Below are 25447 nucleotides of genomic sequence, written 5' to 3'. Positions count from 1 at the left end.
CGACGGCGATGGACTGGGCGATGGCGGAGCTGATGAGGAACCCGCGAGCAGTTGTCTACGACATGTTCTCCGCTGGCACAGAGACGTCTTCGACGGCGTGCTTCATGTGGAGGAAGAGAGAGGCGACGAATAGAGAAGGGAAGAGAGGGAGAAAAATCGAGCAAGAGAGAGAGAGAGATATACTTAAATATGTGTGTGCATGTGTTTGTTGTGAAAAGAGAGAGAGAGATGAAAAAGTGTGTGTGCATGTGTTTTGATTAAAAAGTGTGTGTGAGTGTGTTTTGATAAAAGAGAGAAAGAGATGTCGGTAGAGAGAGTGAAAGAGGCGTAAATTTGAAAAAAAAAAAGGAGAGGGTTTTGGACCGGTTTGGGCCGGGTTTGGGCGAATTTTTGGGCCCTCTTATTGGGCCTAGTTCATTTTATTTGTTGGGCCAGAGATTAATTCATTTTGGGCTTCCCATGGGCTTCTATTAATTTTCTTATGGGCTTCAAATCCATATAATTGGGCACCTATTATTTATTTATTTAGGCCCAATAAGAATTATTATTTTAGGCCTCATTATTAATCCTAATTATATTTAATTAGTGATTAATTTTAAGACTTACTAATTATTAATTAGTAAGTGAATTAGATTATTTTTAAGATGAGTAGATTATTAAATATTAATAATCCGACCTCATAAGACGAGCTTTATTTCCTTAAATAGGATTAGCATCTCATAATATTATTAAAGGAATATGAGTCACGCATAATCATTTCACGCATCCTCATTTATTGAGATTTTTCGAGAATTAGAATCTTATTTTATTTTCTCGGATTAAAGGTCAAGCACCAGAGTTAGAGCTAAACCGTGAGTCTGCTATTCAGGTGGGCTTTCTTACGTATAAACTAAAACCATATAGTAGAATTGTTAAGACTTTATGCTTATGAATTTTGAATAATATTGTCAATGCCTAAATGCTTTATGTTTTGTTATTAATTGCCTATCTGATGTTAATCGAATTCGGATTCTGGATGGGACCGCAAATCCCTTCGGAATTAGTGTACACCTTGTGATCGTGAGTCATCTAGCGGGTTGGCCGATCATAGTGTCCGTAGAGGGAGGCCTCCCTCTCGGCACGAGTTACTGATATGGTGATTAATGATATTAAAATGCCTGCGCGGGTTATTGATGAAAGAAATGATATTATTTTTGGTAAATACGAGTCTTTAAAGGAAAACCCTCGTATCTTACTACTGTTGAAAGGCTTGACAATAAAATATTATGCATGTATGTAAATTTCGGCAAGTGTCCACTAAGTACTTCCGTACTTAGCCCTGCATGTATTTATAAATGTGCAGGTTGAGCTGTGATCGAGGATGTAGTGTGCAAGCGGAGCTTTTGTCGATCTAGGATGAGTACCTCAGAGTAGAGTATATGTCTTCATACATATACTCAAAATGTTATTCCGCTGCGAACACTGATTTCGTTATGATATTATGTTATTTGTCAAACAATATGTATTATTTAACAATGTTCTCAAACTCATTGAGCACCCTTTTTCTGGATATTATTATGTACGGTCCCCTTGTGGCCTTCTTGATATCTAGATATTTCGATTGATTTCCTTATACAAGTCGAGTCATTAAGAGACTGAATATACCCCTTTCTAAATCCCGCTCCTAAATTCCCTCCCTTAGTCGCGGTTTCCCCGAATTTGCTATCCTTAGCAAGTGCGGTCGTGACATGAATTGTTCTTTCATGCACAACCACGGAGGCAGGTTATACGGCGTGACAATAACTGGCCAAGAAGAATATTGACGCCCTGATTGTGCAAATGGGGCAAAACCATCTGTAGAGAGGCCCAATCTCACATTTCTGATCTCATCGGCGAATCCAGGAAAGACTGAATTCAAATGTTTCCATGCCGGAGAGTCGGCCGGGTGGCGCATTATCCCATCGTCTGTGGAGGTCGCATGCCACCGCATATGTTCAGCAGTTGCAGGAGATGCAAACAATCTCTGCAATCGGGGCGTCAAGGGAAAATAGTGCATCTGTTTAGCGGGCACTTGTTTCTTTCTGCGACTCCCAGATGCACGCAAACTTTGTAATTCAGGACAAATCCACGCCTACTAACATGTTCTCTGACCGTAGGTACATCTAAATACGCTTGATTCTTGCACTTCTTACACGGGCACCTAATGTTACCTTGTCCATCTGTGTACGCCGTTTGATTGAACGCCCACTCAAGGAAAAACTCAAGCCCCGTTTCAAATGCGGTACGATCATTGTATCTCGCGTACATCCACGTACGATTATCACTCATTCTTGCAAATTCTAATTGAAAAAAAACAAATAAAACATAATAAATTACTTGAAATCTAACAAAATTTCGACAGCATAACCCCACTATCCTAACTACCAAGTGCTCGACTCTACCAGCAACTATAGTGACCATAGTGGTCCTAATTTACTAAGCCTATACTAGGTCTACCCGACCCCCCAATGTCGAAGCAATAATACAATACAAATAAAAGCAATAAAAATCATGGTAATTAAATTAAAAACAATCATTTGTAGGGAGAAGATCCTTAAGAAATAATCAATTTCTATCCCAAAGGGAGAAGATCCTTAAGAAATTGATTAAATCTATCCCACAATATATATATATATATATATATATATATATAATATAACATTTCATAAACACATAGCACATAACATTGAATTTAACAAAATTATCCAACATATATAAATTATTCTAACAAACAACTTAAACTAATTGATTAAAATTAATATAATTTAAAATTAATCATGCTTCATAATTTAAAATTAAACTAACAACATCATATATTAAATGGATTAATATAATTTAAAATTAATCATGCTTCATATAATTTAATTATAAACAAAATCTATTATAAATTAATTAACTATATATAACAAATAATTAAATCTATTTAATTAATATATAATTAAATACATAAATAAATTCATAATTAAATAATTAAATAAATAAATTAGAGAGCGTACGGTGGTGGTTTCCGGTGGGTGTCGTGAAGAAGGCGGTGAAACGAGGTCGTCGAACTACAATAAATAATATAAGTGAAATTATATAATTATATATATATAATTAAAATTAATTAGATATATATATATAGGAATTGGTTCAATTGAGATTTATATATATTTTGAGATTTTGAGATAAATGAACATATAAGTACATTTTGATGAACTTGTCAATTAATTTTTATGAACGCGCGTTGGTCTGGGGTTCAATCCCTACAAGTGGCATGTTTTTTAAATAAATTAAATAGATTCATATGTTCATCAGTTATATTGGTTATGTTCAAAGAATTTATTGATATGTTCATTTATCTCAAAATCTCAAAATATTTAAAATCTCAATATAAGCTAACCCTATATATATATATATATATATATATATAGATCTAGAGAGAGAGAGAGAGAGAGAGAGATACCTGCTGGGTCGGCGGCGGTCGGCGGCGGCGGAGGCGGCGGCGAAGGAAGAGCAGCAGCAGCAGGGGAGGGGCTGGGGGGGTAGTTTCTGTGCTGCGTGGGGGGGGTTGGTTGCGGCGCAGATACTGAAAAAATGGGCAAACCCGCTGCCCTATATTTTAAAGGTTACCGACGGCAAATGCCGCCGCTATCTAGCGGCGGGGATTTTGCCGCCGCTAAGTCTATAAATTTAATTAAATAATGCGTATTTTAACATTAACGGCGGCGACGCCGCCGTTACATACCGGCGGCGAGTTTGCCGTCGGTAACTGGCCGGTAATTTCGAAATTTCGGGTCGCCTGCAATGCCGCCGCCTTGCCGCCGTTATCTACCGACGGCAAAATCGCCGCCGGTAGTTTTCGCCGGTAAATACGCGCTTTTTTGTAGTGCAGGCTCCGTCCAACCACGCGTGTTCGGGAGGGATTTTGTTGGAAAATGATTTTTTTTTTACTAAATCGAAAAGTTGAGCAAAAACAAAACGTTTAAAGATGAATTATAAAATACTTAATTTATTTCATAAAATCTCCCTAAGGGAGGAGACAAACTTGTTTAGCTACTCATTAGTAGCTTAACATTTGTGTACATAAAATAAAAGAACTAAAATTAAAACTTTGAAAACTAAAATTTAAATATTACAAAGATAGATTTCTAGAGAGAGAATGTGTTGTGTGAAATTGTGATGGTTTTTCGATGCCCTTTTTCCTCTCCAGAGCTTGGTTTATATAGAGGTCTGATACCCTCTATTTCCCTCGGCCTTGGATTCTTTTTCCGAATGGCCAGCTTGTGTTGAATGTGATGGCCATTTTCTTTTGTCGGCCATGATTGCCAACACTTGTTAGTGCCTTCACATGAGGCTGGACCCTTCCTTTGTTATCTTGTGATAATGCTGGTAGGGGCCGGCTACTTTTATCCTACACTCACCTCTGTCGTCTGCTTTTGGTGAGTGGCCTGTATTTCCACCAATTTTTGTCGTTTTCTTTTGGTGGGTTGTCCGCCTGTATGATGGCCCACTCACTTTTGTCGTTTTCTTTTTGGTGAGCGGGTTTCTTGTTGTGAGTCACATGACTCCCTTTTCTCTGTCGGGCATCTTACTTTTTTGGTACCCGAGGTGCTCGTCCACGTGGATTTTTGTGTTCCTCGTGTTCATCAGACCGAAATCTCCTTCGGTCAGGTTTCGAGTGGAAACCCTTTCCGAACTCCGGCTCCTTCTACGTTGGACATTCCGCGCAGATATGCTCGATCCAATGACCCAAGTGAGCCATGTTACAGAACTTGCGACGAGTTTCTTTGCTCCCCGTGATCTTATTTTGCTAAAGTGTTGGCCTTTTTTCTTCAAAGGCCTTCTCGGCAAATTTGGTGGTGGTTCCTGTCATAGAGTTTAACAGGAACGATTCCAAACTTGAATTCTATAAGATTATAAAATTTGGTGGTGGTGGTTCCTGTCATATACTTGAATTTAATAGGATTTTTGGGTACATGTAAGTTTCTTGTTTTGAAGAATCAATAAGATTATAATATAAGTAATTAATGTTATCCCTGTAATAAACAACTTTTTTTTAAGCCTGTAATAGACAACTATAAGGGAGAAAATGGGATCATGGAATAAACCACTTTTGCATACTTTGACAAATGCGATCTTCGTTTTGACTTCCAAGATTTACTTAAATTCTTGATCCTTTTTTTAAAATAAAAAATAAAAAAACAAAGAAAAAATCTGAAAGTTTTTATATCTATTTATATTGGAAGTGGCTAGTTTTAGTTTTTTGTTTGTAAGTGAATCCTTTATCGTTCCATGTTGACCCTAAAACCGAATAATGGAGAGCCAGGTGGCCGGCCAGCACACTAACATCAGCATTTAGCAAGTTATGATGGAACATCAAACAATTTTTGGAGCAACTTGCTGTTTCTAAATGACACATATATATTGTAAAATTGTCCATTTATGTCTTATCAAATAAGCTATTACATGAAAACAGCTCACGCGTATGAAATATATTAGTACATTTATTGAGGTGGGGTATAAGTATTCACTCTTTTATTCATATGTATACTGTAAAATGTATATGTACCGATGCAATTATATATAAATGGGTGAACAAGATCGTATCTATAGAAATTAATAGTATAGAATGAAAGTATGCATAAATAATATAAATATGCTATAATCTATTTAGTCTAATGAATTCAATGAGGATTTGAAAAATCAAATAAAGAAGCTCATATAAGAAAGTACTTAAAACAAATGAAAATTAATTAGAAGATTTATTCTTGGAATAAGATTTCAAACTACGTGTGATGCATCGAAAATAATTTAATTTTTTAAAATTTTAAATTATACCATAAATATGAATAGATTTAGAAATTATGATTTGCAGTAAAAATTAATAATGTGATATTGATTTAATTGTTAAACTACCAATATATATTGTATAATTTTAAGTTGAAAAAATATTTTAGAACTACTTCATCATAGTTATATAAATATAAATGAGATATAAATTCATATTCATTAAATAGTTAAAATATTGTACGAAAATAATCAATATTTCATTGCAAAGAAGAAAAAATTGAAATACAATATGTTTCAAAGTTCGTAACATACATAAAAAGTACTAATAAATATATCTACAAATATGTGTGGACGTTTATTTCACAAAAATCTATTCAAATAATATATAGATATACATTTATATTATATTTATAATATATATATATATATATATATATATATATATGTTTAAACTTTATAATAACATTTGTCATACAAAAAATAAAATTGAGTGAAATGAGTTGGTTAACTATGAATATGTATGTATATATATATATATATATATATATATTTAAACTCTATAATAACATTTGTCATACAAAAAATAAAATTGAGTGAAATGAGTTGGTTAACTATGAAAATTCTTTATGCAAATTAATTATATATGCATATAGCTACATACATATTAATTTAATTAATAAATGAGTTAATTATTATTAATTAATGATTATATGGTGAATGGAAAATATTGTACTCCCTTCGTCCCCAAAATAAGTTCCTCTTTGGGGACGGCACGGGTTTTAAGAAAAAGTGGTAAAGTGTATTGATAGTGAAAAAAATATGTTATAATTAGTATTGAGATTGATGAAAAGGTGAAAAAGTGTTATAATTAGTATTGAGAGTGGTGAAAAAGTGAAAAGTAAGAATAAATAAAGTATTATTAATGGTGGGGTGGTTTTCCAAAAATGGAAAGAAAGAAAAGGAAACTTATTTGAGGGACGTCCCAAAAAGGAAAAAGATGAACTTATTTCAGGGACGGAGGGAGTAATAAGTAGTTATATATATATATATATATATATATATATATATATATATATATATATAGGGAGAGGTTCAAGAAAGAACCACAAATAAAAAAAGAACGGAGAACCAATTTCAGCCATTCGATCATCAAGATCTACGGTGGATGCATCATCTTGTTGGATGAATACAGATCCTGAGTTCGAATCCTGAAGGGAGCAATTTTTTTTATTTTTTTGAGTGCATTAATTTTAACAACGAATGCATTAATTTTTACAGTGGATGCATTAGATTTGATGGTTCTCACGTTCTCACAAATAATGTAGTTCTCTCTAGAACCACACCATATATATATATATATTGAAGATCTACGGTGGATGTATCATTTTCATGGATGAATACAACATTTGGGTTCGAATCGTGGAGGGAACGAATTTTTTCTAGTGTAGTAAATTTCACTATGAATACAGTAATTTTATATGTCCAGTGCAGTGTTCTCACATTCTCACTATAAATGTAGTTCTTATAATAATCAACTCCTATGCATATAAGGATTCTAGAATTCATTTCCTCTAGAACTTGTGAGAATTCAATTTTTTTTATGAGAACGTGAGAACTCTGGTGCTTGTTATCGTGAAGACATGAGAATAATGCATATTTCCTATAAAAACTAATGCATTCACTGTTAAATTTAATACATTCGAAAGAAATAAAATTTTCACTTCCTCTAGAATTCGGACACATGTGTTGCATTCATCCATCAAGATGAAGCATCGTCGTAGATCTTGACAATAGAAAGACTGAGAATGGTTTCCCTTTCTTATTTGTAATAAGGACACCAAGAGATGTGTTACAAAATTTGTTACATCTTTAATTATAACAAAGTTTAGCTACACCCACACATATATCTATATAATTAGTTACACATAAAAATATAATTAAAAAAGTTTGTTACGTTTAAAAATGTAACAAATTTGTGACATCTATCCATATAAATATTTTGTGATAGTGACATCTATCACAAAATATTTTTAGTACTACACATATGTGTCACAATATATTTTTGCTCTCTCTTTGTATATGTGTGTGTCACATACACTCACAAAAACCCAAATATACACACACAAATATTATTACTTACTTTAATTATTAATAAAATTATTTTTTTGTAAATAATCAATTATAAAATATATTGTCATAAAAATAGCTACACTTTCATATCACAAAAGTAACTACACTACATGTTACAAAAATAATTACACCTATAAATGTCACTCGTGACGTGTACTACAATATGTCACAATTTTATTTAGTGACATTTATAAGTGTCACTATTTATAAAATATTATATCACTACTGAAACGTTTTATTGTAGCGCGAAAATCTTTTTTGTAAACAAATAATCTTGACATTAATAAACGATTTTATATACTTTCAGATTTTTGTGTGATTTTAATAAATATAAAGATAATCCGCACAATAACTAATAATCAAACTAGTATAGAGTATATCAATTAGGGTGATTCTATTAATAGCCTTCATTTTACTCTTTATAACTCTCATATTTAAATAGAGATGGTCTTGGGTGTAACATGTTGCACCATGCAACATAATAGTGTAAAGGGTCCGAATCGGAGCTCCATGCCGCGGATCGATCATGTTGCATGGTGCAATATGTTTGCACCCAAATTTTTATCATTTAAATTTAAAATAAAATTTTAATTATTATTTTAAATAGTGACTATAAAGAATAGAATGGAGGCAATGAATAGAATGGAGGCAATGAATAGAACTACCAGTACCAAATGAATGGAACCAAAAACTCTGTTAAAAAGAGTTTTTTGAAGCCCCATCTAAATTTGAACCCATTGGCTCATGGAATTTTAACTTTCATTAGGCAGCTTTCGTTAAAACGGTGCTAGAATTGCAGCATATCGCTGAAATGCCTCATCTTCCAAGGTTTCTATTGAGACTAGGGCAAAGATGATTAAATATTTTTAGTACAAATTTTTTATGTACAATATGAAGATATATTTCTTACAAGCTGTACTAACACATTCTTGATCGACGACGATTCAATCGAACTTAATTTCCACTAAGAACTCCAAATTAATAAAAACCCAAACATCCAAATATTTACCTCCAGCAGACTATTTAGAGAACCCCAAGCAAATTTCGATTGATCTTGCCACAAAAGTCAAAATTGATCCCCAAAAGATTCAACGACTATTAATTGATCTCATACGTGAGCCTCTGCTGCAGCTCAGCCAGATTAATATATGCCAAAGCATTTACCTGCAAATCGATGATTCCCAGAAATGAAAAAATGTAAAAATAAAATATATAGTGTACGATAATAGAGTTACCTGAGTATGGATTTTGTACAAGAATCTGCCATTCACTTTGTTTGAAATGCAGGTGACTACATCGAGTCCGTTGTGAGTCAATTCCACAATCACTCTTGATAGGGAAAATCCATAACCCTCTTTGACACCACAGTTGATCAAAATCTCAAGCCCATCACAACAACAATTCACCGTTACAAAATTTGGCAGATCAAAAGTAGTATTTGAAGCCGATGCATTTTTCAGCTCATCTCTCCGCAACTGCAATTCCTCTATCTTCTTCTCCATATCCTTTATGTAACTTGCAGCCTCGTGCATGTGATCAGAGACCGACCGTTTCCCCTACCATGTAGATTGATTTAGGGCTTCTTTAAAATAATATTTAAAAGGAAAGAAACATATATATACGTACCTTGATGTATTCAAGAGGGAGAAGTTCTCGAAGTGAGGCGTAAAGAGTAGACATTTCTTGCCTTCTTTGCCTCTCAATTTCTCTATGCGTAGTTTTCCTCAGCTCATCGCTTACTTTGTTTTCTTCGTTTTGTTTGGGACCTGATTTTGATGTTATTCGCCTCTTTTTCGAGCTGTTCGTTACAAGTTGAGGGCTTTCCAAAACAGCCTCATTCGATATCGTCAAATCTTGTTCAAGAATCATTTCGGAAAAGCAGCTCATAATTTGGAGGAAACCTATTTTTATGATGATGAAAATAAATATTACAGATCTTAAGCTACATGTTGATGGAGCATATACATATATATAGGAGAGGAAGATGTGAAAAATAAAAATAAAAGAATCTAGTGAATGCAGGTTACCAATAGATGTCAGCATTTCACAATATAGCTACCTAACCCTTTCTCTTCTTCAACTATTTTTTTTTTATTTTGTATTTTGTTATTTTTTTTCTCACTATAAAAAAAAGTTTCACTAGTGACATAAGATTTGGTAACTATCATGTGTCATAAAAATTAGTGGCATTTGATTATGTACGTGTAACCAATCACTAATATATATATACACTTTTAGACGCCACTAATTTTTATGAAACGAATATCAGCTACCAAACCTTATATCACTAATAGAAACTTTTTTTTTAGTGTTTATTTGGTTTTGGGAAGAAATTGATGAGATGGATATCATTAACAATCATTTTAATAAACATATATCTGTCTTTTATTATTATTATTAGTGCCCACAATACCTATCATCATATAATTATGAAGATTGAATAAGTCCACGTTTGTTAAAGAAGGTTATGTCAGAATCACTACATGATTTAACCAAAGTTTTTTTATTTGGAATCTAACAATGTTATATAGCTCATGGCCTTAGAGTAGAGCGAGTGAACATATAGTTTAGTGGAAAATATTGAGTTCAGTCACTAGCTAGCTGGGATTTCATTTAATAAAATATACATTTATGGAGATAAAGCAAAAGGAGAAATAGATATGGCATTTGGATTAATTTTCTATTAATTCCACTTTTGATATTCCATTATTATGTTTTGTTTTATTATATTTCTTTAATTTTAATTTTCTATATTTTAGTTTGTTGCATGATGGATGATTTGAACTTTTGCATTAGGTGATGGTGATTGATAATGAGTAAACGTGTGCGCAGACTATATATTTTGGAGAGAGAAGCCAGTATCTGATTTTGCTAGGAGTGGACTAGCAACAGCAATTTCAAGGTTCTCTTATTTTTTTCATTACAACTATTGCCGATATACAACATAGTTTTAACGTCACGTAATGTATGCACACTCCTCCGATGAAACACGTTATATTTCGAATGTCGTTTAGATATTTAAGTGTATGTACATAGGTTGAAACAGCAAATTAATCAAATATTTGAACTTCAAAAGTCTCGACTAAAATGAAATATTGTTTAATGTGGTCGGAGATAGCAAATTACCCAGACGACTCTTTTTCCCAGATTCTTTAATGTGGCTAGTTTATAAGATATATCCAAAACAGATTCTTGAGGTAGATCTATGTATCTATATGTGTGGATTTAGATATACACCTTTAACAAAATTGAGTACTTTTATTTGAATTAAATATTTGTCGTCAATATATTTATGGTTAGTATTTTATAGAAACATCAAAGTTGAACTGAAGAAAATATTTTAATAACTTAATTGAATTAATACTTTTTTATTTTTACAAAATTAATATTATGTTTTTGTCGTTTAGATATTTAAGTGATTGACAGAAACGCTTGTTATATAATTAATTTGTGGACTTCAAACTCGTAAAATCTAATATAATGTTAACTCTATTTTTAAATGATATATTAGGAACCTTATCTAATCATGAAAATTAATTATATCCAATTCCTAATCGATGATTAGCCTAGAAAAAGACTTGTTATCAACTTTTAAGTGAGCAAAAGATTATGCAGGTGTGGTGGACAAGAACAGTACAGAGCTATCCTTCCCGACCAAGAGCATCAACTAAAGATTTTAGCTGAAATTTTGTACATGTTGTCCGATAAACAAATAAACTGACATCAGACATGACCTCAGTAATCATAATTTAAACAAATAAAGCGGCCTGACCCAGTAATCAACTTACTAATATAAGTAATTAATGACAAAACGAAATTTTTATAAGTACTTCTATTTGGTTTATTTGGATCCTCAAATTCTGTATTCCGTAATAGATATATCTTGATGTATCAGCAAATACTCATAATTAATTGGCTCCAATGACACACCACAAATTTTGAGGTCCGCACTAAACCATATAAAATTGGATAGCTTTTACCCATTTTTAAAGGCAGAAAATAAAAAAATACCTATTTTTAAAATTATAAAACTACTCATTTTGAACTTAAAAGGGTAAAATTCTTTTTATTTAACTAATTTAAAATTTGATCTCGCTGTTTTATATTATTCGAATCGCGAACTTTTCTTAACATGCTCGATAGATGCGAGTCGACCTAATCGAGCATTAGTGTTAAATGAACTAATTCTCAACATGCTCGACTATGTCAAGCATATTGAGTGTGGTAAATGCACTAATGCTCGACCTCTGTACATTAATGATAAACACTCATTTTGTATTGTTTTTATTGACATTTTAATTAGTGCTTAAAGTGTTAGGATTATGCATGATAGTGATGTCATTGATGGTGTAAGTTTTATATTCTTTTGTGATATTACGTTTGGGTATATTTTTGGCTGTTTTGGTATAGGTTTGAGTGTTTTGAAAGCTTAGCACCGATAATGAAGTACCAAGGTTCGAATTTCAAGTGTTTCAAACGCGAGACTCGAGAAAATGAGCTCGAAAGGCTTGAAAAATCAAAAAATTAGATGTAGCATCGAAGGAGCGGGGACCGCCAAATGGGTCGCAACGATGAGGAGAAATTTTGCACTATGCCCGGCGATCAGCACGGCGACCGCCAGCTGGATCACTGAAAATCGGCGTTTGTGGCGGAGGAGCGACGATCACCGCGTGAAGAAAGAATTTTGTGCTGAAGGTGGCAACTGTCATTTGAGTTGTCGTGGGTCCGAGTTTTTTGTTTTTATGCGTTATTCTGTATTTTTTGGGTTTTTAGACTGGGTTTTACCCTGACCCCTAAATATGTCTTATTATTGACCTATTGAGGGTTCTAGACTCTTATTTTCTGTTTCATATCCTTAGAATTTTATTGTTTTTTGGTCTTAAGAACTTGGATTGGATTTCTGCAAGATTGAAGATTCAAGTTGTCACTTTGGTTTTATTTCGAGTTTTATTTAATTCAGGACTATTGTTTTCTTTTTAATTATGTTTATGTTTTCTTTTGTGGTGTCTGGCTAGTTCGTTATCTGATTCCAGGGTTTGTAAATAGTTGATTGGATTTATGTTATTGATTTGTTGATACTTTTTTGCCTTTCACTTTCTGATTTATAATTCTTGGTGCTTGATTTCGTGGAAATTACCTGATCAATAATTTGCATGTTTAACTATTCAGTTTGTGACCTAGCGGAAATAACTGTTTAGTGAATTCAGAGATGTATGATATGATTTTAATCTTGAGACCTGGCGGAGATAAGTGGATCATAGGAAACTATTCATATGTGCTTTTGTGAGTTAGTATATATTTCTTTTTGATACTTACGGGTGATAGATAGTATATTAATCTACTGTCATAGATTGCTCTATGGAGAATATATGGCAAGTTTTGTGATCTCTCATTAGGATTGGATTAAACTTATAATTAAGATTAATAGGTTAATTGTGTGGATTTAATTAATAAAATTACATTATCTATGATCAGTCTTTTATTTATCTTGTTTTATTTTTTAATTTAGTTTTGATCATCTATTATAGTTGTTTGTTTGGATATTGCTTGAGAATTTATTAGGATTATTTGGAGAATTTTCGCTTATCAGTCCTCGTAGGTACGATACTCTGTTAAATGTATAGTGTTACAATTATACTATGTTAGTTCTCATTTTTGTTGCTATTAAAATAATGATCAATCGAGCATTAGGGGTAAATGCATTAATGCTCGACATTCTCGATCACTGCGAGTCGAGCAATCGAGGAATCAGAGAAAATGCACAAATACTCGATATACTCAAACACTGCAAGTCGAGTAGTGGAGCATTAGTGGTCGAGTATTAATGCAAATATACACTATTGCTCGAAATCAATCTAAGAAGTCTTAAATGGGTATATATTTTTATAAAATGTGGGTATTTTTTAAATTTTGTTTTTCAAAATAGATAAATACCATTTTCACCCAAATCTGAAGGAACTATACAATTTTTAATTTGAAATCAATTTCAAATATATTTTAAAATTGAGTGCTAATTTGATTATAGGTTTATTTGCAATGCATATATACTATATTTTTCTTTTATTTCCTTTTCTTTATTTTCTTATTTTTTTTCTGTTTTATTTCTGTATTAATGATAAATATCACTTTAAATTTTAAATTATTTGCTCATTATCATTCATATTTTAAATTATCCAAAATATTTTTATAAAATTTAAAATATTTTCATTATCTATTAATTTTTGGTGCGGAAATGTTGATATGGTTTAGCAGATACCACGATATATTTAGATTTTTGTAAAACTTACGTGGCACATTCGGATTCCCCGTCCAATATTTAGATTTGGTACCTTGCTAATTTTATAATAAAAATCCACATCGAATTTCAAAGAAAAATGCTGGAAATAAACTTGTAAAAACATTCTAAATATTAAAGAATTTGTCTGCGCCGTCGAATTAGAGATCGTCTTCTCGATTAAGAGAGAGGCGAATTGGAGCAGCAGATGGTCAATTGGATAGGGTTTCAGAGAGGATTTCGTCAGGGGAAAGTGAAGGTATTTGGGACTTTGATTTTTAGTGGGTTTCTTTTTATTGGAATGGTCTGATTTTGAGTTTTAAAGCCCAGACTGCAGTTGCGAAGATAGGATGGTTAGATTAAAGAGAATATGCAATTGACCATCTGTTGCTCCAATTCGCCTCTCTTAATCGAAAACACGATCTTCAATTCGACGGCGCAGACAAATTCTTTAATACTCCCTCCGTCCCACGATTCATGACACAGTTTCCTTTTTGATCTGTTCCATCAAGCATGACACGTTTCTAAAAACGGCAAAAAATTACCATTTATTCACATTTTCACTTTTTCACCTATCACATTTAACACACAAAATACTAATTTCTTAATTCGCATGCCGAAAAGAAGTGTGTCATACTTCATGGGACGGAGGGAGTATTTAGAATGTTTTTACAAGTTTATTTCCAACATTTTTCTTTGAAATTCGATGTGGATTTTTATTATAAAATTAGCAAGGTACCAAATCTAAATATTGGACGGGGAATCCGAATGTGTCACGTAAGTTTTAGAAAAATCTAAATATATTGTGGTATCCGCTAAATCATATCAAACGGTGAAATGAATTCACAAGTCCATTTTTTTAAAAAAGAAAAAAAAACAATATAAAACATGAAATGAATTCATTTTAATTTCTTATATTTTGTTTTTAATGGGAACATTCAAACGGTGCGAATTTCTAGATGTAAAAAATAAAGTTTAGAGTTTAAATTCCATCGCTCTCTCCCTCCTAAGTAAAAAATAAAACAAAATAGATATATATACATATTTTTTCGATGTCATGTACGCTATTCACTTGTCTTTCCGTCATGCTAGTTATACGAAGATTGGGGCCGTTGGTCCCCTTGGGATGGCCTAGTGGTTGGGGTGGTTGCCTGTTGTCCAAGAGGTCACAGGTACGAGTACTCTCGGCCACAATAACCACTAGGTGGGGTGTGTGTGTGGTTTGTATTATTTATAATGTAATTTCATCAAAAAAAAAAAAAGATTGGGGCCGTTGGGCCCGAATCCAAAATTAAAATGTAAAATTTGGATACGTTTATAGGTAAATTTGCAATCATTAAAACACCCATACGTTAAGGTGATAAGTAAGTATTTTTTTCTTAATTATATATAATTACTAATGATATTATATTAATACATAATATCAAAACTGAATTTTAAAATAATATAAAATGAATAGTAAAGATAGCACTGACTTTTATGATTTTATCTTAACTTAAAATTTCTTTATAATAAAACATGACTCTAATCATGCTAGGGATAAGAATGGGTGAGAAAGAAAATAAGATCTCTGATCACAACTGTTGGAGAGTGCAAATGGGCTTTCAAATGGACTTGTGATTTTTTTTTGTTTGAGCTGTTCAAATGCTGTTAGATTAGAGACTAAAATATGTCGCTCAAATAGTGATAATATTATATATTACTCCCCTCATCCTTCAAATGAGGATTTATATTTTCTTTTTGGTTCGTCTTTTAAATGAGTATGTATTTCTCTTTTTAGTAATTGTACCTAAAGTTGTAATCGAACTGAATCCTTGCGAATGTCTCAATATTTAATTCGCATTCGTGAAATTATTTTTATATTCGATTCGATATTTAATTAAGTTTCCAATTTTAAATATGATCCAATATTCGCTTCAATTCAAATATTCGATCCGTTTTTTGAAATTACTAAAAAAAAATGAATATTTAATTCATTTCCCATGCTATTCAATTCGATTAGAAATTATTCAATTCAAAATTGTAAAGGAAAAAACATGTAAAATATATTCTAAAGGGATAATCACGCCAAAACCCATGAACTTTGGCCTGTTTTCAAATTTTTCTATGAACTTCAATTTTTACCTTCAATTCCCTGAATTTAAAGCCTCGTTCAATTTTTCCACACTTTTCTTAAATCCTCAAATTAGAAGTTGACTTGGCACTTTTTAAGTTGCCGAAAATATGACATGGAATTGTCGATGAATGAATAAAACGACGTCATTTAATTGAGTAAAACGACGTCGTTTGAGCCCAGACTCATAAACCCTGGGCCCCCAATAAGATCGATACATAAGTCATTGTTCAATCAAAAGGTGATCGAGGCGATATCAGGGCTGCCGCACATCGAGATTAAGAAGTAAAAGGAGGAGAAGGAGCGGACCATGGCGGAGGTGTGGCGGCTACAGAACGTCGGGGCGAAGCTGCCGTCGGACCTGTGGGCATCGGCGCTGCAGAAGAGCCGGAAGGTGAATAGGGACGGGGGACGGGGGGCTGCCGCCGAGGTCGATGAAAGGGGTGAGCTTCAAGCTGTCGGGGCAGATGGCGAAGAACATGGAATCGAAGAATCTGGAGAGGAACAAGAGCCAACAAGATGATAACGAGATAGTGCCAATGGAGATTTTGCATAAGCTGAATCACCGTTAAGTTGAAGAAGAGTTGGAGGAGGCCGGTGAATTTTCCAATCACCTTCCCCTTTCCATTTTCCTTTCCCTATTATGACGCGTCACGCACGCTAAATCCCTTAACTCAATCCTTCATTTCAGTGTATAAATCCAAAAATTATGAGTTAATGGATTTTAACTATTCTGTCCATAAGCTTCCCCTACGTTGGCTTCTCGCTTGAATGAGTTATGCCCATAAATCATTAAGATTTAGAAAGACCCAATTTAACCTTTCGAATGGGCAAAGCCATGGATAGAGACTCCAACTCCAGTTATACTCTTTGGAGGCTAAAATTCCTTTCGCCTTTATGTGCGGCCAAAACCCCTTTATCAATTAGTGATCAGTTAATTAATCAAGTTGCCCAAACCATTGGCATCAAACCTAGTGTATCGGGAACATATTCATGCAGTTATTAAGGATCAATTAGACCTCATGAGTTTTAGTTAATGTTTAAATCACCTTGCCCAAATCAGGCTAATAAACTTAGCTACACATAAATGAAATAAACAAGGAACAAAGGTAAAATATATATATTGGAATTAAATGAAACTTCAAAATGAAAATTGTACTTACGACCAAAAGTGCACGCACTTACGACCAAAAGTGTCGTGCAAAACATGAACATAATGTAAAAGTATTATGCCCAACACAGTCATAATCTCTCTAAATAAAGCACAACAGCAATGGTCTCTGAATGGTACCATCAAGTTTGAAGCTTTCATGTATTTATCAACGCGAGTTGGGCTCGAGATGGCCCAGCCCATAGAGAGTCGTCGGCTAGAGCGAGGAGTCTTTCATCCTCACAATTCATCCATATCTTCAGGCCTAATCCTGCAGATCTGAATCTTTGTGGATAGGGTAGATGTTTAACCCTATCGACCTCTTCAGAGATGATCATCACCTTCTGCCCTTGATCAAGCGCCCACATGTCAGTCCTACTGCATCCATCTGTTGTGTTGTCTTCTGCCCCGAAATTTTCCGTCCAATGCTGCTGGATTCCGCGAAGTACTTTGGGCAAAAGGGTTGGGTCATTTGGCCACCTTTACTTTAGACCATTGGTATACTTATTTTCCTTTGAGTATACTTGTTTTTTCGAAGAGCTTAAATTTCTCCAACGATCTGTCCGAATCTCTTTTTTATGAATTCGAGGTTTTCTACTTTTAGCATTCTAAAATCGTCGAACTTTTGACAAGTTATAATGAGATTTTCTTCTTTGATTTCTTCTGAACTGACGCTCATTGATTTCAAAATATCCTACAACTGCTTGGCAGTTTCACATCATGCGGTTTTGAGTATGTGTGCATCACTAAGTGTGGCTTCCATGGCATTCAGGGCGATGTTTTCTAGGTTCATCAATTTTCTTTCTTCAGTAGTGTAGTCAGTTGAATCCTTCCGCTCATAGACTGTTTGGTCATCTCCAACTAATGTTTGGATTATGAGTTAGGTGGATAGGATGAAAATGGGACCTGTTGCAAGATCTTCTCACATCCTGTTGTGTTGGGACATTAGATGCCTCTTCATTCCGAGCTTCCATAGCTCGTAGTTTTCTATAAAGAACATAGGAATGAAACGTGTTGAATGCTCCATGTATAGAATCCAATAAGAATGATATAAAAAACACAAATTCTCCTGTGCACCCGGGTGTACAGTGTCATTTCGATAACATGATAGTGTCATTTAATGTTAGTGTCATTTCGCGATAGTTTTATTTATATAACATGATAGTGTCAGTTGTAAAATAAAATAGTGTTAATGTCATTTCAAGATAGCTAGTGTTAGTTTTAGTGTAATTTAGTGTAAGTGTTAGTGTCATTTTGCACCCGAGTGCACGGTGCACCCGGATGCACAGGAGACCACCTCTATAAAAAATGAAGAGATTTTCTATGATCAGTTCTGAAATAAAATTATGATGGAACAAAGTTGATTTTCTAGATATTCTATAACTATATTGATTGAAATAATGCAAGATGCACTTTCTTGCAAAAAATCTTAGAAACTTCGGTAATGCAACCAGCTAAGTTGCAAATTTATTTCAACTTCTCCATATCCTTTTTGGCCATAATAATCCATTCTTCTTTAGGGTGTTTTTATTTTAATTATAAAAATTTTATTGGAAAATAATAGATAAAAAAAAGATAATAAAATATTATTATTATTTTTTATCTTTTACTATTATATATTTACTAGAAATAAAAAGATAATAAATGTGTTATAATTTTATTTTGTTTATTGTATTTTATCTTAAATTAAATAATTTCAATATATTTATATAATTTCATAAAAAAAATACACAATACATAAAATAGAAACATTAAAAAATATAAAAAGATAATAAATAAATAAAAAATAAAACCCTGAACCTCCGGGTTCAGGGCCATAAACCGGCCTGCTAAGAATATTATATGGGCCGGTTACAATTCATTTTTCCGATTTAGGCCCAAAATCGACGGTTTCCTGTGCATGAGAATTACTAATACATATACACTGATCACCTATATATTTCTATGCACTATATTTTAGTCTCTTAAATTTTACCTTTGTGGACAATATATCTCTTATTAACTCCGGTAGAAACACTGCTAACCGCGCTGTAATTCTGCAAGAATTAACTCGCGACAGCCCTATATCTCCGTTCCATCTGAGACGATATGTTTACTTCCATTTGAGCTTTCTACATTTTCTATATTTGACTTTTCAATTCTTCAATTTTCTTCTCCATCTTTTTTATGTGACTTGCAGCTACTTGTAATTGATCACAAACATTGTGTTTTCCTTTAGGGTGCGTTTTTTTTAATTGATAAATTTATCATGAGAAAATAAGGGATAACAAAAAATTATTCCATTAAATTCTCTCTTCCTTTTCCCTAATTTTTTTACAAAAGAGAATTTCACTATTTTTCTTTCCTCATTTTCATTTCAAGTACATCAAAAATGGAGGAATCATCTCATCTTCCCATGATAAAATTTTCCCACCTTTCCATTTCCATTCTTTTCTCATAATAATTTTACAACCAAAGAGAACGCACCCTTGTACAAAACCATGAAAACAACTTTAGCCAGATAATATAAGATTTTGTAGTTGATCGTGTAATCAAGAAAGGACTAGTGTTCATTATACTAGTATTATTCAAAGCCTAAAATCTAAATCTCTATCTGCAAGTTCAAACCTTCTGAACTCATCAAGGGTTTGTGTTTTGATCTAGAGAATTTTTCTTTTCTTTTCTTTTTTTCTTTTTTAAAACGTGCAATCTAAATGAGAGTTGAAACCATAGTTGATCAGATGAATTGATTTTTGCTTTGCCTTTTTCCGCACAACTCCAAATCTTTCCTTTTTCTCACTTCTAGTTCCAGCTGCCCACAGAGAAATGGATTTCCAATAAATCATAATCAATAATCAGATCATCCTGGATTGGTATCTTTGACAAGTAGTTGGGATTCCGAAACCTATGTTAAAAATCCTATATTCAATGGGATTTTTGTGTGTTAAGATCTGCAATAACTTAGGGGATTCCATGAAAAATGTTTAAGTCATAGAAAAGATGAGGAGATGGATGGACCTACATTCCATATTTTTATTTAAACTTGTGTTCACGTGTATGGTGACTGAACAGAAAAGAAAGCAAGCAACCTAATAAATAGTGTTCACACATGAAGTAAACGCATAATTATCAATGTCGTGAGGCGCCGAAAATTTAGGATGGGGCTTTGTAGCAGATCCTTTTCTCACTTGACATATTTTATTGTACGGTGCATTCACATGTAAATTAATAAAATGCATAAAAAATAATATTACCGAATGTATTCTATGTTTCCTTTCATTTCATTTTCTAAAGGACATTTGATATATAGTGTAAGTGACCGTTGTTTTGAATAAAAGTGATAAATTAATTACACCACCTCCATCCTCTAAATAAATTCTTATATAGGAGGAAGGGCACGAGTTTTAAGATGAAATTGTTGAGTGTATTAAGAGAAGTAAAAATGTATTGTAACTAGTATTAGGAGTGATGAATTAAAGGTGAAAAATAAGGGTAAATGGACCGAAGAATTAATTGTGGTGGAATAGTACTCAAAAATGATTTTTTTTTTTTGAAGTCGAAGCGCAAAGGAAAATAATAAAAGTAATTAAGGATTATTCTGAATAGAAGTGATAGAGTATTTCAAATTAAAGTGATACTCTCTCAGTCCACTAATTTAAGACCTATTTTTCTTTTTGGTCCGTCCACCAACTCAAGGCCTATCTATTTTTAGTAAGTTTTTATTCATATTTTAATTGGTGGGTTCCAATAAACAATACATTTTTTCTCCACTTAATTAATAAACAATACATGGTCCCTTTCTCCACTCAACCAATAAACAAAATATTTTGTGAATCCCTTTCTTCACTAAATTAATAAAAATACTCCCTCCGTCCCACCATTTTAGTCCCCTCCCACTTTTCACACATATTAAGAAAATGCATTTAATTTTTATATTTTTATCTTTTATACCCTTATTTATTATTTTCACACATCCTTTTCACATTTAAGTAAAGCATTAAATAAGGTTAATTTAGTAAAAACAATATTTTTATATAGTATTAATTAGAAAAGTGGACTCTCTTTTTGGGACATCTCAAAATAGAATAAGGGACTAAAATGGTGGGACGGAGGGAGTACATTTTTTTCAAAACCCGTGTTTTATCTCCTAGACCTTTAATTAGTGGACGAAGGGAGTATTTTTTATAATTAAAAGTGATAATCGGATGATTTTGAGGGAGGGGGAGATCTGCAGACACAGCAGTGCGTCTCTTGTTAAATTCTTTTCTATTAGGTGACAAGTGAGACTTAAATAGTATTGTGAAAAAAGATTGGAAATGAAAATGAATATATATTATCACCTTTTCCACTTTAATTAATGCCCATCAAATTGTTTTTGACTAGATTAAAGACATGTTCACATGAAATAGTGTAGAAGACTGAAAAGTAATCCTCTTGATTAGTGAGGAAATTATCGAATAGAATTTTAATCTATTTCTATTTATAGCCTCTAAAAAAATCGAAAAATGTTTCAGAATCAATAGTGACATAATTAGTGATATTTTTAAATATAACCAAATAAAGTTATAATATTATAGTTGGTAGCTAGCTATTATGCGTGTTACAAAAATAAAGACATGTCATTATATTTAGTGACATTTGAAAGTGTAATTATTTTTATGACATGTAAAAATGTGATTATTTTTGTGTCATGTGAATGTGTGGCTATTTTCTATAACAATATAATTTAGTTCTTTGAAAAAAATAATTTTATAGATAGTTAAAGTAATATAATAATATATGTGTGTATATATAATATTTGGGAATGTGTGTGTGAGTGTGACACCTACACACACAAATTATATTGTTACATTTATGTGTGTAACAAAATATTTTGTGATAGCTTTGAATGTCACAAAATTTGTTATATTTTTAAATGTAACAAAATTTATACTTATATTGTTATGTGTAATTAAAGTATATAGATATATATATGTGTTGGTATAGCTAAACTTTATTACACTTGAAAATGTAATAAATTTTGTGACACATCTTTTGATGTCTCTAAATTTGTGTGATTGTGGAACTATCGTGGAAATGAAAATGAACAAATATATTATCAAATTGGTGAAATAAGTCATTGTTATATGTGTTCTCCAATTTTCAAATGTTGCAAATTCTTCTGGATGTATTTTGATTAGGATGAGAACCCTACTCACGACATAAATTTGTAAGAGGCGCACTTCAATCAGATGGGATCCTCTGTCCCACAATATTGTGTGTACCACGTGTATCACTCTTCATTTCTTTATTTTATAAATTGTTTTTTATAAAAATAAAAGTTATTATATTATTATAAACTCTAATTAGTATTTATCATTGAAAAATTAAAATTTAAAAAATTATATACCCTAACTTTGAATTAATGAACCAAATAATCTATTATTAATTCAAATAAATATAAAAAAATAATTATAAACCTTAAATGGATGAGTGAACCTTTGTTAATTATCTTTATAATATATAAAAGCATAATAAATTAAAATGAAATAAAAAATAATTTATAAATATAAAGAAATGAAGAGTGGCACACGTGGTACACACTATATTTTGGGACAGAGGATCCCATTTGCACTTCAATGCGCATATATCAAGATCGATCCATGGCGCATCTGTCTCAATTAAATTATAATTATAATTAATCCAATTTAATTTACACAATTTTGCCAATCTCATGTGAATTTGAAAAGGGGATTTATATGATCCAATCTCCCAGCTACCATCTGAATATAAAGAAATCAGATTGTGACAATATGATTTCTGAGCACTCTTTAAATTGCTCCTTTAAGACACGATTTTTTTTTTCTTTTTTATAATCCTCCAAATATTCAATTGATCACATCAATGTTTCTGTGACTGTTTGCCGTCTGTTTTTGGTGGTTGTGAAATTAAGTATATTGCTCGATCGCATGAATGCATGGTGTATAGAGAATCATATATATGGTGTAGGATTTTGTCGTCGTGAGGAGTAGTTTGGATTCCATGAGCTCATGCATATATATGTTTACCGCTGGGCTGTAAAGGAAAAAGCATCTTATATATAATACCATAGAAACAATAGGGCCATTCGGCCCTATTGAGCATATATACAAAATCAAAATATAGCCCTAAATCTAAAAACATCAAAATTTAGCCATTAATTAGGTGGAATGCCTAATTTGCCCTTTCTACCCATCGCACTGCAGTTCTTCGATTTGGCCCAATCGCTCTGGTGCTCCTCGATTTGTTCCGGCGTAGTTTCGCAGACGCAGACGGAGGGCTCTCATATAGAGCAGCCGTGGCTGCTAGCGCGGTGGAGAAAGAGAGCTGCGCCGCTGAGGCCGAGGAAGCGGGAGCGATTGCTGGGGCTCTGGTCGCCAAGCAAAGGCGTAGTGTCGACGGTGGCTGCCGCCGTAGGCGACGATGGGCTCTCGTTGTTCGACGACATCGTTTCGATTGGGGGAATTTCGAGTTTCTGAGTTTTTCTAATTTTTTTGGGTGTGTCTGGGATGATTTTTTGGATCTGATCTGATGAGGCGGCGGCGGTGGATCTGATCTGATCGTTGCGCCGCCTCCTCCATCGGCAGATCTAATCTCCGCCTCCTTCGATTTCAGCCATCAACAGATCTGATCTGATCTGATCTGTGCTGCACGTATGGCACTTATGGCACTATTAGTGCCATAAGTGCCATTAGTGCACACTTCCCCATAGGGTTTAGAAATTCCATTTAGTGTTTAGATTATCCATTTGGGGTTTAGATGTTCCATTTAGGATTTAGATGTTTCATTTAGGGTTTAAATGATGTTGTTGTTTCTGTATTTGTGCTGCACGTATGGCACTTATGGCACTATTAGTGCCATAAGTGCCCAAATGACCATTTTACTTAGTTTTATTTTGAATTTCCGTTGGCACTTTTGGCACTATTAGTGCCATAAGTGCCAACGGAAATCCAAAATAAAACCAAAGTAAAATCTTGGCACTTATGGCACTAATAGTGCCATAAGTGCCTAACCCGACCCGGCACGCGACCCGCGTGCCTGATCCTACCCGGTCTGCCTCATTAAGGGTAAAAACGTCCAAATCAATAAAAATGGCCAAATTTTGTGTTTTTTTCAATGTGTGGTCATAAATTGTGTTTTATGCTTCGTTATGGCTACTTCAAAATTTTACTCTAATACATATATGCCTATAATTTAATATGTACGAGGATCTTAATTAATATCTAATTTTCAATTGGACAACTTGCAATCAATATATGGAGATTAGTTGGTGAGGATGCTTCCGCATTGGCCTTAACGATGGAGACTAGCTTTATGCTTTTTAAGTTACTAGCTACCGAAGAATGCATGCATTTCTACGTAAAAACAAACCTTCTAATAAATAAATTTTGATTATAACTTGTTTTATTTTTAAATATTTTGAATATATTTTTTATTCTATTGAATTTAACCATAATTACTAATAATAGAGAATATATGTATAAAAGAATAGCAAGCAATGGTTAAAATCTTTAACTTTTTGTATTTTAATTTTTCAAAAAAAAAAAATTTAATTTCTTTTTAAATATCTATATATGTGGATTGGTATCGTTCAATCAGTACTAACTAATGATTCCGTTAATCAATATTTAACAGAGGTTAGATTAAGATAAAAGTTTGAAAAATTTAAAATATAAGAGTATATGATATTTTAGAGCGTAAGTCCATATATAGTATGGGTTTATTTTTTATGACTAGCAATACATTGTACACATAATTAATGTTATCTTATTTGATAAAACAAAAAATATAGATTTAATAATTTATTATATTTAATTTTTCAATTAACAATTTGGTCTATTTGATTCTACAAATATAGTAAACCCTTTCTAAAATAAGTACTCAATAAATCAATAAACTATATACTATATAAACTAGCTAATAAATTTCTTATGTCCCAACTTGGGCCAATTAATTCGAAAAATCATTAATTTTAATAAAATAATTTTTTTTT

General features: G+C 32.6%; 1 protein-coding gene and 1 long non-coding RNA gene across 3 annotated transcripts; both read right to left on the bottom strand.

Annotated features, from left to right (window-relative positions):
* Positions 1 to 2119: 2119 nt before the first annotated feature.
* Positions 2120 to 3886, bottom strand: LOC131014510 (uncharacterized). The gene is made up of 3 exons (XR_009098236.1): positions 3464 to 3886; positions 3015 to 3068; positions 2120 to 2318 (listed from the first exon to the last, which is right to left on the bottom strand). It is a non-coding gene; the product is annotated as an uncharacterized LOC131014510 (long non-coding RNA).
* Positions 3887 to 8723: 4837 nt separating this feature from the next.
* On the bottom strand, positions 8724 to 9945 carry LOC131014509 (transcription factor bHLH36-like). Of its 2 annotated transcripts, XM_057942503.1 has the most exons (3): positions 9547 to 9942; positions 9156 to 9476; positions 8724 to 9084 (listed from the first exon to the last, which is right to left on the bottom strand). In XM_057942503.1, the coding sequence occupies exons 1-3, from the start codon at positions 9805 to 9807 to the stop codon at positions 9019 to 9021; spliced, it is 648 nt and encodes a 215-aa protein (XP_057798486.1). In that variant the 5' UTR covers positions 9808 to 9942; the 3' UTR covers positions 8724 to 9018. The 2 variants fall into 2 exon arrangements, with proteins under 2 accessions (XP_057798486.1, XP_057798485.1); XM_057942502.1 differs by having other exon boundaries at positions 8724 to 9476; positions 9547 to 9945.
* Positions 9946 to 25447: the final 15502 nt, after the last annotated feature.

Source organism: Salvia miltiorrhiza, chromosome 3, assembly GCF_028751815.1.
Source record: "Salvia miltiorrhiza cultivar Shanhuang (shh) chromosome 3, IMPLAD_Smil_shh, whole genome shotgun sequence".
NCBI classification, from domain to species: domain Eukaryota; kingdom Viridiplantae; phylum Streptophyta; class Magnoliopsida; order Lamiales; family Lamiaceae; genus Salvia; species Salvia miltiorrhiza.
The sequence above is the reverse complement of the archived record's forward strand: the minus strand, read 5'-3'. Positions and strand labels throughout refer to the sequence as shown.

Excerpts from the sequence above, each read along its gene's own strand:
- LOC131014509 (XM_057942502.1), bottom strand. The coding sequence starts at position 9,807 with ATGAGCTGCTTTTCCGAAATGATTCTTGAACAAGATTTGACGATATCG. Across the intron at positions 9,477-9,546 it reads TCCCTCTTGAATACATCAAG|GGGAAACGGTCGGTCTCTGA; the intron begins GTACGTATATAT and ends TCTACATGGTAG.